The sequence below is a fragment of the Vicia villosa genome, unplaced genomic scaffold, assembly GCF_029867415.1.
Source record: "Vicia villosa cultivar HV-30 ecotype Madison, WI unplaced genomic scaffold, Vvil1.0 ctg.000222F_1_1, whole genome shotgun sequence".
In the NCBI taxonomy this organism is placed as follows: domain Eukaryota; kingdom Viridiplantae; phylum Streptophyta; class Magnoliopsida; order Fabales; family Fabaceae; genus Vicia; species Vicia villosa.
Genome location: NW_026705084.1, coordinates 8,160 through 23,517, shown reverse-complemented (window position 1 = coordinate 23,517; position 15,358 = coordinate 8,160). Strand labels below are relative to the sequence as shown.

Genomic DNA, 15,358 nt, shown 5'->3' with positions numbered 1-15,358 from the left:
AGTTGTGATATAGAAGATGAGATAGAAAGTAGGCAAACTTTGTGGCATTAACTTTTGTAGTTATAGAAGCAGTGTTCCTAAAACAAGCCAATATCTATATAATGCACTGCACCTTTCTAATGGAAAACCTGGAAGGCTTACATATAGTAGCCATAGAACATGAATACTACGGACAAGAAAAGGTGAAACAGACCTCTTTTCATAAAATAGTTAGTCATGAAATCATCCTCATTATAATCGTAGATCGGAATAAAATACACAAAAGACATCGCAGCATTGACGAACGCAACCAGATAAGGGATAGTTGTAAGGACAGCATATGAGATGCACAGCATGAAAATGGCCAAAACTGCAAATGAAGAAATGACTCTGGAGGGTTTTATACATGCCATTATAACCTGTAAACAACCAAAAATACAAATGAATCAATACTATTTATTATGGTGTAATGAATTTTACAATGATGCCTAAAGTATGGGACTTAGTACATGTATGGAATTCAAGAAATCATAGCCAAACTCGTAGAGACATTTCAACAAACACCTTTTGCAAAACTGAAGCTTATACAAAAAGAGTATTCAATACCCTTCAACGCCACATAAATATAGTTATGTTAACAATTTGTAGAATGGATAGGTTATATTTCAACTAACTCTTGACAACAATGAGAAAGTGAGCAAGTAGAATGAAAAACCGAAATTCATAATCCAAAATATAACACATGATGCAGAAGCAAATTGAAGGAGAAAATACAAATACAAACCGTGAGTTGCAGAGAGAAAGAAAAGAATTGAAGAGAATGAAGAAAGCACAAAGAAACCCTAAAGAAGTTTCTTATTTATACCGAAAAATTAGGGTTTTACGTTAAGAAGACGACAAATGGTAAGGGTGATTTGACCATAATGGTCAGTAGAGGCGGAAGCAGAGCAGTATGCCGCGTTATTCGGAAATGCAGTTGTTATGTAATGCAGTCGTCTGGGAATTGAGACATAAAAACGTAAACAAAACAAAACCAAGTAAAAAGTTAAAAGAAATATTAACTTAAAATAGAAGATTCTCTTGCTGTGATTTTAATTTCTATCTTTTTTAGAGCTTGGAATGGTAACATGAGAAAAAATCAAATGAAAGATATATTGAGACATCTCCTCAACGAGAAAGATTCCTTTGAGATGATAATGATCTTTCTTATATTATTTTTGTTTTTTTATTATTTATGAAATTGGTAAAAGAGTGAAAAATAGGTTAATAATAATAATAATAATAATAATAATAATAATAATAATACTAATAATAATAAACATACCTTTTATTTCTTACAATAGTCAATTATTTTAATTTTCACCACATTTAATAAAAGTATTTAATAAGCAAAATATACCATTTTAAACTCTTAACCAGTGCTCCTGGGGCACTCGTTAGCATTACCCTTGTTTTAAAATCTTTGAAAATACGTTTGTTTAGAAGTTAACCCTCGGATATACCTTCTACAGTGTTGCTCAACACAATACGCCACAAATGTCCAATAAATGAGTGTGTTTAGATATTAACCGTGGAATAAACCATCAAAAAAGTAGAAAATTTCTTTACCCACCTCCCTATGGGTGGTCACCTCCTGCGAAAAACCAAAACTACCCCTGCTTCGGAAGTTCATTTCCGAAAGCGTGTTTTTTTAAAAAAATTGACTTACTTCGGAAGTTCATTTCCGAAACAATTATTTCGGAAGTTCACTTCCGAAATACTGCGATTTCTGCAGATTTATCAAAACACTCCCCCTCCCCCAATCATTTACCCTAAATCAAAACAAAAAGTGGCAGAGGCGAAAATTTGTGCAAACGGAATTCCAAAGCTGCATCAAGGCTCCAATCACACTGCTAAACAACATTCAAAAGCCCTCAATCCTAACACTTTGTAAGTTTTGAAATTTTTAGATCTATTATTCAAATGCATGTTATTTAGGGTTTTAATTACATAAATGATATATGGCTAGGTTGTTAGTAGTATTTAGGTTGTTTAGAAGCATTTTGATTTGGTTTGAAGGTTGATTTAGGGGTCTGGCATGGAAGCTGCAGAAAATTGCATCGCAGGGGTGTTTCGGAAGTTCATTTCCGAAAACACCTCCATCCCAGTTTTCGGAAATGAACTTCCGAAATATATCAGAAGTTCAAATTTTTTTGTTTTTTATTTTGTCTCGCATATTAATCGATTTCAACTGTTTACAGGAACATGTCAGACAACCAACAAGCACGCAGGACTGCGTCTTCTAAAGAGGGCGCTAAGGGAAGAAAGAGTTCTTCAAAGAAGGAGGTGAAAGAGGTGAAGGAGGTGAAGGAGGTGAAGGAGAAGAAGAAGCTTTTGACTGGTTCTGCTTCTCGTCCCCTGGGAGTCCATGGCTCGGACGCGCAGGCTCAGCCTTCAGGCGTGATCAACGCTGATGGTTCTGATAATGAGTGGGATGAAGATTGGTATAATTATCTTCATTCGGAGGAGTTCGCTCGTCGGGAAGAATAACGTGTTTTTTTTTTGTTTGATGTGTATTTTGTAACGCTCGTCGGGCAGAATAACATGTTTTTGTTTTGTTTTGTTCTGATTTCGGATTGTATCGCACAGTGTATTTGTATTGGATTTATCATGTTAGTTTTTGGAAGTGGTAACCGGGGTCGGAACATATGACGGATGAGGTGGATGTCTGGAGGAAGTAGAACTGGAGACACGTCCACCACGAGACAAAGTAGCCAATCAATGTAATCTATAGTTTATGATTATCATCTGGGGAGGTCATTTCTAAAAAATCAAGATTAAAAATAATAAGATTTTTTTTCCAATTTTTTGTAATGACGTCCCCTGATGATAATGATAAATTATAGCTTACATTGATTGGCTCCTTTGTCTCGCGGTGGACGTACCTCCGGGTCTTCTTCCTCCGGACATCCACCTCCTCCGTCATATGTTTCGGCTCCGGTTACACCTCCTCCGTCATTTGTTACTTTCAGTTGTACGTATTTTTATTAAAATAATAAATAAACCTTTTGAAATTTGGAAGCCTTTTTTTCTCCCCACCACTCTCTCATCCCCACCTACCCGTGTTTAGCAATATGTAACTTTAATTTTATATAATATTATCGTTGTAATTTTCACCCGATTAAATAAAGCGAATTGTTCATTTTCTTCTGTCCAGACCTATTTTCGGAAGTGCATTTCCGAATTCCTCCAAGGGGGGTGCGCTCGGAGATGAACTTCCGAAACACCACATTTTCTGAAAAGTGACTTTATTTCGGAGATGCATCTCCGAAATCAATATTTTATATTAAAAAAAACACGTTTTCGGAAGTTCATTTCCGAAAACACCTTTTTTCCAAAAAAAAAGTACCGTTTCGGAAATGAACTTCCGAAACAAGGGGTATTGTGGTAAATTCACCGGAGGTGGCCAAGAAGGTTGGGAGGTGGGTGAAGAAATTCTCAAAAAGTAACATTTGAAAACATCATTAATTTAACATTAACTCTTTTTCTCTCCCCTATTCAGTAACGTTTGAAAAAGGAAAAAGAAAATCCTAACTCACTATTTTTGTGAGCACTATCACAATTTCTCCAAAATCTTTCAACTCCAAACTTTTATTTACTCAAACAAACTTCGTTAATCAATTTCAGACATAGTTCGCTATGTGTTGCAGTATTTGACAAATAATTAGTGACTTTATTCTCTTTAATTAATCGCATTACTCTTGATTAGTAAAATACATTCATTTCCACAAAGGAGAAGAACACAACACAAAGATCAAACACCAATATAAGTGGGAAGCAAAACATAACCTCCAAAACGGAAAAATAATCTAATCAGGAAAACACGAAAGCGCCTACAAATAACAAGCTAGAGCTCTCTAGAGAAAACCAGTAAAAGAGCAGCTGTGAACTCCAACGAAACAACAAGAGCATGCTGAAGGGAGAAAAAAGACACTCAAGCCGCTATTGACTAAGATGAAGGATATGACTTTCAAGTCAGGCCGAGAAAGCACGTGAGCTACCCAGATACCTACCAAGATACCATTTCTAAGGCAAAACAATGGCAAGGTCTTCCACGTCCTTATAAAGCACATGAGATATCATTTACAAAACTCTGATTGCTCGACTAGACACGATCAAGTGAACTTCCACACTTCCTTTCTTTCATAGTTTGAAGCTTCAAATCCTTTTTTCGGATATACCAATCATATGAACAATTCACTTTAATCTTCTTGTGGGCGAGGCTTGAGATATCTCCAAGTCAGGTGTCATCATCAGAGGATACCACTAGTGATCATAAATCCTAATTATTTTGCTTGATTTAGAGGAATAGGTTGATCAACCATCTTTTGCAACTTTGACCGATAGTTATAGTACTTGCTTATCTTTATATGTTGGTGTCATTAAAATCACTTTAATAGTTGTTACAACTTCAGGTGCTACCATCATCAAAATCATTATGTTATCAGGGCCTAGCATATCTTGCTTACCTATGAGCTTTGATAACTTTATAATTATACCTGCAAGCTCATTGTTCCACAAAAACTATATGATTCCAAGTTTTCAACACACCTTTGAAAACCTTAAGTTTCTCTTTCATGACAAAAATCTTTCCAACCAAAGAATTGGTAGCTAGACTAACTAATATGGACTACCACAGAAAGATAGGGGTGTGCGAGCTAATGGTTTTTGAACTAAAAATTCTCGAGATCCCACAACTAATTAGAGTATCTAAGGATGATAGGACGGTGATCATACACATCTCTAGGTAGCTCCTATTAAGACGTTCTCCCTTAAACTCCCACCAAGTGTCTGATATTAGGATCTTATCCAGATGACTAGTTTCCCCTACCAAAAGGCTAGTATCAGGTAAAGCTCATCCCAAGAAGGGGAAGATGAAATTACTAAAATCATGACAACTAGCACAACCATCGATGTGGATTGAAACATCCCCTGTCATACGAGGAGAAATTAGAATTAAAGTCCCGTAAAACACACTTGACCTCACCCCCTATATTCAACCCTCTTCACCAGAAGATCTATGCACAAGGCTTTCTTCTCTCTAGAGATACACTTGAAGTAAATATTAGCCAAAAAAATATAAACTTTGATGATCTCATTCGAAACGGACAACTTAGTACCCAGAACCAACAAAGGAAAAAAAACAGTGACCCTTTCGAACTACACCTAATTGACACAAGGCAACCACTATTCGCCAAAAAAGGTGAAATTCTAATCACATAAAGAGTTACCCTAGAGAGCATAAACCATTGAGGCAGAGAACTCGACAAGTTTTATCTCGAGAGTTGCTATGAATTCCCAAGATTTGGAAGTAATAAGTGATGATAATTTATTAGTCATCATTTTGATATATTTTTTCCATTCAATTTCATATAATTTAGTAACTATTTAGTGATTTGATCATGAATTTTAGTTAATTTTGTGTGTTTCACCAGCTTCATGAGGTTTCTAAGATTATCTGAGCAGTATGATGTGTTGGAAGAAGTTTTGTCTAAGTTGTAGGACTAGAAAGCTAAAGAGGAAGCAAAGATAAATATTTAACCTATAGTAAAATGCATTCACATATGCATCCAGAAGGTCCAAGTGTGTCACCATACATGTACAACAAGGAAGTATCGGCTGAAACCCATTTCACATAGGTAGAAGGTCATCATACACGTTTCCATAGGCGTTTGCTAGGTTTAAGGTGAAAAATGTCTCTGGCCAAACACATTTGCATATGTGTCCAAAGAAGCACAACAACTCATACACATTTCCAAACGCGTTTTCCAGACTTCATGGAAAAATATTCCTTTGGTCAAACACGTTTAAAGGCACATTTTTCAGTAGTTAGGCCATTTTTTATTATTTAAAAGGAAAAACCTGATTCATGAGAAAGAGATATTTTGGAGGTTGATTTTTTACAGTAATGAAGTTTCCAGACCTTAGGAATGAAATTTTTCCTCCATTGAAGACTCAGATCTATCTTAAGTTTCAAATATTATTACTCTAAACTCATAGCTATGAATTATGTTAGTATGATGAGTAGCTAAGTTTCCATTAATTGATTAGGTCTTATGAGATTAATCTATTTTGATTTATTGAGACATATGATCTATTTTTGTATTGTTTGCTTAAATTGATATTGCAGTTTCTATTTTGTTATTCGCTTATGTATTGCTTTTTATGTGTTGACGAGATCATTAATTGATCTTAGATTTGTTGGCATTAATGACCATAACTTTATAAACCTGACCTAGAGTGATTGTTCAACTTAGTAAATGATTTTGGGAATTAATGTTCTTACTTCTCGTAATTTAGTTTCAAACAAGCCTAAGAAAATATAGAGTTGTAGTTTAATTTAGTGAGTTATACACGAAGAAATTGGGTAAAACAATTGTGTTAATTCGCCGTAACTTTGTGAAATTAATTTAAAATTAAATAAATGCAGTCATTGGTAGTGATATTTAAAGAATTTAGATAAGATCTGGTCGCTTTTAATTTGATAAATTTCTAATACTTTGTTAGTTTTCCTATTTACTCAAAATTATTGTGAACCCCCAATTTTATATTTTACAAACATGTTACAATTGCTTTACTTAAATACAATAATTCCTTTGGAGATGAATTATTTTATTACTTACAACAAGTTTTAGCACACTTGCTAGAGGGAGAAAAAAAGAGGGAAAAAGGAAGACACTGGGAGAGTATACAAAGTTGGCAAACTAATTAATAGAAACTCACATTTAAGAAGAACCGTGATGCAAATTCTCAACAAACGAAATCCTGAACTCTCTTATTATGTGAAAACACCTTATTCTATCTTGAAAAAAAGCCCAAGAAAGAAAAGAAAGATGGTCAGTTCAAGAATTTCATGGAGATTACCACCAAACATCAAGTCAACGTCCTTTTTGGTGAATCCTTATAGAAAATGTTAGTTTACGCAAGGTTCATGAAAGATCTATTAACCAGAAAGAGAAACCGAAGTATGATGAGAGTATAGCTTTGACATAAGAGTGCAATGCAATTATCTAAAGGAAACTTACACTATAGCTGAAAAACCAGAGCTATTTATCATTCCTTACAGCATCGGCAAGCTAAAGATAGAGTTGACACTTTGTGATTTAGGGGAAAGCATAAGCTTTATTCTTCTTTCAATGATAAAGATGCTTGATTATGGTGAAGGTAAGCCAACTCAGATGACCCTCACATTGGCATATTGATCCATTGTTTATCTTTATGGTGAGCTTGAAAATGTGTTAGTTAAAGTGGATCATTCGTTATTCCCAACTAATTTTGTTATTCTAAACATGGAGGAAGATGAAAAATACCTCTATTTCTTGGAAGACCTTTCTTGGCAACGAGTAGAGCTTTGAATGATGCGGAGTTAGGTGAACTTATATTGAGATTTCAAGAGGATAAGGTCATTTTTAATGTGTAGGTGAAGGAATATTCCCAAAAGAGTTGCCTTTGTTTCCTATTGAATAGATTATGGTAAATTCCATTAACAAGCTTAAAGAAGGACAAGATAAAGAAGTCAAGAAATATGAGCATCAAGAATAAATATTTGATAGGGAAAAGGTACGAAGAAAAAGTGAGGATTTTAGTACTCCTTAATCAAGTACTTTAGTGTCAACAAAAGCCCAAAAGTCCAATATCCTTGAAGTGAAATAGATCCCTCCACATCTAAAGTGTGTTCTCTTGAGAAAACAAGAGAGACCACCTAATCTAATTCATAGCCCTTTGTCTAGTTTGGTGAAAGAGAATCCTAGATGAGTGTTGAGAAATAATAAGGGAGCACATAGATGGATGAAATTCTGGTATGACAGACTCAGGATGTCACTCACGATATCAAGACATCTGATATGTTATTAAATTAGCAAAGTCAGAACAGAAATATCCCCAATTATTAAATACCCCTAAGAAGGAGTCCATGAGTACTAGGATCATGTTTGTTCAGTCAACATAACCAGATTGTAAACTTCATTGGTTCTGTAAATGGATCAGCTATCAAACCTGAACCTGATGTTATACACGATGTTACAACATCCAAGACTGAATAGACAATACATTGCAGAAGATAAATAACACAGTGAATTGTTAACCCAGTTCGGTTTAACTACCTACTCTGGGGGCTACAAAGACAGGAAGAAGATTTCACTATCAGTAGTACTATTTTATGTAAACAACCTCTGGTTTACAGATAAACAACCTCTGGTTTACCTAGTCACTATCCAATGCAACCTTTATCTTAGAACTCCATCTAAGACAAGAGAACCTCTACTCACTCCCTAGTGATACCTAACTGTTACAACCCTGCAATAGCTATTTAAACAATTAACAATGAACACTAACTTGATCTTGCTTCACAGCTTCAATCAAGAACATAATACTCAACTCTTACCTATAGGTTTCGAGTGAGAACAATAACTTCTCTTACCTACAGGTTTTGAGAAGGACAAGGCAGCCATCCCACAGCCTGGGTGGTCTCCCTATAGAAACCCTAATGACTACATCTTTTCTAAACAAGGTTTCTATTTTTTCTATATTAAATTAGGTTAAAAAGGTTTTTATTTATAACCTATTCCCAATTGGACTTGGGCGTACAAATCGCAGCACTACTGGCTGTTACAAATGTGCAGATATCTTCTGCTAAAAGAAAGGTCTTCAATCACAAGTTTCCTAATTTATATCCTAAATTAGAAACTGTTGAATCTTCAATATTCTGATTTGATTCTTCAATATTCTGACTTGATTCTATTGACCTTTAAATCTGCGCCACATAGGATTACATAATATTCCATAGAATATTCTGTATCTGTTGAGTATTAGACTGAATCTTTATTCCATTTCTGCACGCGCGATGTCATAAGTTGATGTCATGACATTCCATATAACATTTTGCTTGTACCTGTTTTGTTCTTTTATATTTGCAAGACTTATACATTGTATTACATTTTGCTGCTATTATATTTTTGCCAAACATAGATGCCAATCAGCCAATAAAAACATCAACAATCTCCCCCTTTGGCTTATTTTGGCTAAAACTATATATACGTTAAAATGCAGAAAATGCTTCAACTTTCAAGACAACAAAGATGAATAGATTTTTACATTCTCAGAATTGGGCTCTTCTGTTCTTCGGGACTTGAACCACATCATAACATCTTCAGTCTACATTGTCTTTACAAAATCCTTTGTTTCTTTTGACAATAGCAAAATCAGATGATACTTCTCCCCCCCTTTTAGCCATGATATGAGAAAGATTGGACTGATGTCATAATATGCAGTGGAACACCTTCATGCAACACTGATGTATAAGAGATCCCTTTCTCAGTCTTTAACTAGAAACCAAATCCTAGCTTAGAGCCTAAGAGAGAACTGGAGTGAAATCTGCCCACCGCTCCTTGTAACTCAGAACACAAATCATAATTGTGTTCATAACTCAGATCACAAATCACAACGAAAATAGTTCCTACACTGAAGGCTGTATATGATGGAACATCTATGTTGTTATTGCAGAAAAACTCATGGTAGAGACGTAAAACATCCCCAGCCCGTGTTTTTCTTTTTCTGGACAGGTTTTGGCAAAGGAATCCATCACAATACCAAACCCAGACACGACTTATAAGGACATACACGAAGGACATATTGAGAGAGTTTGATTTCTGTAATCCGTGGAGATGCCATTTTATAGACATTTGAGATTATAGGAAATAACGATTTTCTTGGTCTTGTTCAATGGTCAAACGGTTGATTAGGAAATAGTTCCAAAAGCAATTACTCTTTCCAAAGCAGTTTTTGATTGTTTTTCTGATAGGAGTTATCTTTAAAACCAGTGCATGCATAGTCATTGATTGAAATTTACACCGACCACAGATGTGTAGAGATAAACTTCAAGACAGATTTCCTTGTTTGACTTAGTAGATTCAATGTCTTTAAACATGTCATGACATCCTGTCAGACATTCATTTTTCCACCTTTTTTAAGCACAAAGTGTTAGAACAAGATTTGTTCTGATCAATTATCTTAGTTTTGATGATAACAATAATATGAATTTTGCTTAAGATAATATGGTACTCTAATCCAATGCAATTTCCTTTTCAGGAAATATATAAAGAGTATGCATAATTCAGCGCTCAGAAGCTTTGTCTCAAGGGTTCAGCATGCAACATCAGAACATGGTCTGGCAAGACATCAGAAGATGGTCGAAGCAGAATCAGAACATGGGTCTATGGAAGCATCAGAAGAACATGAGATCAGAAGCACTGAAGTTCTGATGGTATCACGCTCAGAAGCACTTCAAGGTCAGAAGATCAGAAGATGCTTTGCACCAAGCTGTTTGACTCTGATGATATTCAAACGTTGTATTCACAAACATCAGATCAGAAGGAAGTACAAGTGGCAAGCTACGCTGACTGACAAAAGGAACGTTAAAAGCTATTATAGGCAACGTCAGTAGACACAGCGTGAACAAGGCTCGAGGTAGTTGACAAAAGCGTATAACATTAAATGCGATGCTGTACGGAACACGCAAAGCATTAAATGCACTCAACGGTCATCTTCTCCAACGCCTATAAATATGAAGTTCTGATGAGAAGCAAGGTGAACGATTCTACACAAAACAACTCATATTAACTTGCTGAAACTCTGTTCTATTCAAAGCTCAGAATCTTCATCTTCATCAAAGCTCACTACATTGCTGTTGTAATATATTAGTGAGATTAAGCTTAAACGTTAAGAGAAATATCACAGTTTGTGATTATAGCTTTTAAGAAGCAATTGTAATACTCTTAGAATTGATTACATTAAGTTGTAAGGAACTAGAGTGATCGTGTGGATCAGAATACTCTAGGAAGTCTTAGAGGTTATCTAAGCTGGTTGTAACTAGAGTGATCGTGTGGATCAGAATACTCTAGAAAGTCTTAGAGGGTATCTAAGCAGTTGTTCCTGGAGTGATCAGTGTGTGATCAGAAGACTCTGGAAGACTTAGTTGCTGACTAAGTGGAGAACCATTGTAATCCGTGCGATTAGTGGATTAAATCCTCAGTTGAGGTAAATCATCTCTGCGGGGGTGGACTGGAGTAGTTTAGTTAACAACGAACCAGGATAAAAATAACTGTGCAATTTATTTTTATCTGTCCATTTTTTAAAGCTACACTTATTCAAACCCCCCCTTTCTAAGTGTTTTTCTATCCTTCAATTGGTATCAGAGCGCCGGTTCTAAGGTGCAAGCACTTAACCGTGTTTAGAAAAGATTCAGGAAGAGAAAAACGCTTCAGTAAAAGATGGCTGATGAAACTGCAAAGTCTACACCTGCATCTACATCTGGCTCTGCTGAGCAACACAACGGTAACAATGGTTATACTAGACCGCCGGTATTTGATGGTGAAAACTTTGAATACTGGAAAGATAAACAGGAAAGTTACTTTCTTGGTCTAGATGGTGATCTATGGGATCTTCTGATGGATGGTTATAAACATCCAGTAAATGCCAGTGGCGTAAAGCTGACAAGGCAAGAAATGAATGATGATCAGAAGAAGCTTTTCAGGAATCATCATAAATGCAGAACTGTTTTGCTGAATGCTATCTCTCATGGTGAGTATGAGAAGATATCTAACAGGGAAACGGCCTATGACATATATGAGTCCTTGAAAATGACTCATGAAGGAAATGCTCAAGTCAAGGAGACTAAAGCTCTCGCTTTAATCCAGAAGTATGAAGCCTTCAAGATGGAGGATGATGAAGACATTGAAAAGATGTTTTCAAGATTTCAAACTCTTACTGCTGGATTGAGAGTTCTTGACAAGGGATACACCAAGGCTGATCACGTAAAGAAGATCATCAGAAGCTTACCCAGAAGATGGGGTCCTATGGTGACTGCATTCAAGATTGCAAAGAATCTGAATGAAGTTTCTCTGGAAGAGCTTATCAGTGCCTTGAGAAGCCATGAAATAGAGCTGGACGCAAATGAGCCTCAAAAGAAAGGTAAGTCTATTGCATTAAAATCCAATATCAAGAAATGCACTAACGCTTTTCAGGCTAGAGAAGAAGATCCTGAAGAATCAGAATCTGAAGAAGAAGATGAACTGTCCCTGATCTCCAGAAGGCTAAATCAACTCTGGAAGACCAAGCAAAGAAAGTTCAGAGGCGTCAGAAGTTCAAAGAAATTTGAACGTGGAGAATCTTCTGATGACAGAAGATTTGACAAGAAGAAGGTCATGTGCTATGAATGCAATGAGCCTGGACACTTCAAGAATGAATGTCCAAAACTTCAGAAGGAAAATCCCAAGAAGAAGTTTCATAAGAAGAAAGGTCTTATGGCAACCTGGGATGAGTCAGAAGATGATTCAGACTCTGAAGATGAGCAGGCTAACTGTGCGCTGATGGCGACAGAAGATGACGGATCAGAATCTACATCAGAATCAGATTCTGAAGAGGTATTTTCTGAACTTACTAGAGATGAGTTAGTTTCCGGTCTAACTGAACTTCTGGAATTCAAGTCTCAGATTAGTCTCAAATACAAAAAGCTGAAAAAGCTATTTGAATTTGAAACAAAGAAGCTTGAGTTGGAAAATTCTGAATTAAAAGAAAAACTTTTAAAATTATCCAATAATGTTGGATCTCCTTCTGATTCAGAAAAATCCACTCCTAGTCTAAACCATATTCTGAAAGAATATGATTTAAGTTTCAGGAAGTTCTTATCTAGAAGTATTGGCAGAAGTCAGCTAGCTTCTATGATATATGCTGTGTCTGGAAACAAAAGAGTCGGCATTGGTTTTGAGGGTGAAACCCCATACAAACTTGAACCTGTTGATGAAATGAAATTCACATACAAGCCATTGTATGATCAGTTCAAGTATGGCCACTCCCATGATATTAGGCACACTTCACATGCTCAAAGTTTTCACATAACACACACCAAAAAGCATGTGACACAACCTAGGAAATATCATGAAACTCACATTAAAAATTATCATGCTGTTCCTCCTATTGCTTACAATGTTAAACCCAAGTTCAATCAGAACTTGAGAAAATCTAACAAGAAAGGACCCAAGAAGATGTGGGTACCTAAGGATAAGATTATTCCTATTGCAGATATCCTTGGCTGCAAAAAGGACAAAGCACAACATGTCATGGTACCTGGACTCTGGATGCTCACGACACATGACAGGAAGAAGGTCTATGTTCCAAGACCTGGTGCTTAAGTTTGGAGGAGAAGTCAAGTTTGGAGGAGATCAGAAGGGCAAGATAATTGGCTCTGGAACTATAAAGTCTGGTAACTCTCCTTCCATTTCTAATGTACTTCTTGTAGAAGGATTAACACATAACCTCTTATCTATCAGTCAATTGAGTGACAATGGTTATGATATAATCTTTAATCAAAAGTCTTGCAAGGCTGTAAATCAGAAGGATGGCTCAATCCTATTTACAGGCAAGAGGAAGAACAACATTTATAAGACAGATCTGCAAGATCTTATGAGTCAGAAGGTGACTTGTCTTATGTCTGTTTCTGAAGAGCAGTGGGTCTGGCACAGAAGATTAGGTCATGCTAGTTTGAGAAAGATTTCTCAGATTAACAAACTGGATCTTGTCAGAGGACTCCCTAATCTGAAATTCAAATCAGATGCTCTTTGTGAAGCATGTCAGAAGGGCAAGTTCTCCAAACCTGCATTCAAGTCCAAGAATGTTGTTTCTACCTCAAGGCCATTAGAACTCTTGCACATTGATCTGTTTGGCCCAGTCAAAACAGCATCTGTCAGAGGGAAGAAATATGGATTAGTCATCGTAGATGATTATAGCCGCTGGACGTGGGTAAAATTCTTGAAACACAAGGATGAGACTCAGTCAGTGTTCTTTGATTTCTGCATTCAGATTCAATCTGAAAAAGAGTGTAAAATCATAAAGGTCAGAAGTGATCATGGTGGTGAATTTGAGAACAGATCCTTTGAAGAATTCTTCAAAGAAAATGGTATTGCCCATGATTTCTCTTGTCCTAGAACTCCACAGCAAAATGGAGTTGTAGAACGAAAGAATAGGACTCTGCAAGAAATGGCCAGAACCATGATCAATGAAACCAATATGGCTAAGCATTTCTGGGCAGAAGCAATAAACACTGCATGCTATATTCAGAATAGAATCTCTATCAGACCTATTCTAAATAAGACTCCTTATGAATTGTGGAAGAATAAAAAGCCCAACATTTCATATTTCCATCCTTTTGGATGTGTATGCTTTATTCTGAACACTAAAGATCATCTTGGTAAGTTTGATTCCAAAGCACAAAAATGTTTCCTTCTTGGATATTCTGAACGCTCAAAAGGCTACAGAGTATACAATACTGAAACATTGATTGTGGAAGAATCAATCAATATCAGGTTTGATGATAAGCTTGGTTCTGAAAAACCAAAGCAGTTTGATAATTTTGCAGATTGTGATATTGATATATCAGAAGTTGTTGAGCCAAGAAGCAACGCATCAGAAGCAGAGCTTCTCAGAAGCAAAGAATCTAAGCATTTCTGAAGAACCATCTGTCAGAAGATCATCCAGACTCATCTCTGGTCATTCAGAAGATGTCATTCTTGGAAAGAAGGATGATCCAATCAGAACAAGAGCATTCCTTAAGAACAATGCAGACTGTCAATTAGGTCTTGTATCTTTGATCGAGCCAACTTCTGTTGATCATGCTCTAGAAGATCCAGACTGGATAATTGCTATGCAAGAAGAACTGAATCAGTTTACAAGGAATGATGTTTGGGATCTTGTTCCTAGACCAGATGGATTCAATATAATCGGTACAAAATGGGTCTTCAGAAACAAGCTCAGTGAGAAAGGTGAAGTGGTATGGAACAAAGCCAGACTGGTGGCTCAGGGTTATAGTCAGCAAGAAGGGATTGACTATACAGAAACCTTTGCACCAGTGGCCAGGTTAGAATCTATTCGTCTATTAATTTCATTTGCCACTCAACATAACATCACTCTCTATCAGATGGATGTTAAAAGTGCCTTCTTAAATGGTTATATAGATGAAGAAGTTTATGTCCATCAACCTCCTGGTTTTGAAGACTCTATGTCTCCTAATCATGTTTTTAAACTAAAGAAATCGTTGTATGGATTGAAACAAGCTCCCAGAGCTTGGTATGAACGCTTAAGTTCTTTCCTTCTGGATAATGGTTTCACTAGAGGAAAAGTGGACACTACTCTCTTTTGTAAAACCTTTAAAAGGGATATTTTAATTTGTCAAATATATGTAGATGATATTATTTTTGGAACATCTAATGCTACACTTGGAAAGGAGTTTGCTGAGTCTATGCAGGCTGAGTTTGAAATGAGCATGATGGGAGAACTCAAGTATTTCCTT

The 15,358-nt window shown here is 36.1% G+C and overlaps 1 protein-coding gene across 1 annotated transcript; it reads left to right on the top strand.

The window, feature by feature from the left end:
- Positions 1 to 1,596: 1,596 nt before the first annotated feature.
- Positions 1,597 to 2,696, top strand: LOC131625567 (uncharacterized). Its single transcript, XM_058896418.1, has 2 exons — positions 1,597 to 1,908; positions 2,220 to 2,696. The coding sequence occupies exons 1-2, from the start codon at positions 1,598 to 1,600 to the stop codon at positions 2,506 to 2,508; spliced, it is 600 nt and encodes a 199-aa protein (XP_058752401.1). The 5' UTR covers position 1,597; the 3' UTR covers positions 2,509 to 2,696.
- Positions 2,697 to 15,358: the final 12,662 nt, after the last annotated feature.

What these genes read in the sequence shown, in the direction of transcription:
- LOC131625567 (XM_058896418.1), top strand. Translation starts at nt 1,598, where the DNA reads ATGGGTGGTCACCTCCTGCGAAAAACCAAAACTACCCCTGCTTCGGAA. An exon ending in GCCCTCAATCCTAACACTTT is followed by an intron (nt 1,909 to 2,219) that starts GTAAGTTTTGAA and finishes AACTGTTTACAG; the next exon opens with GAACATGTCAGACAACCAAC.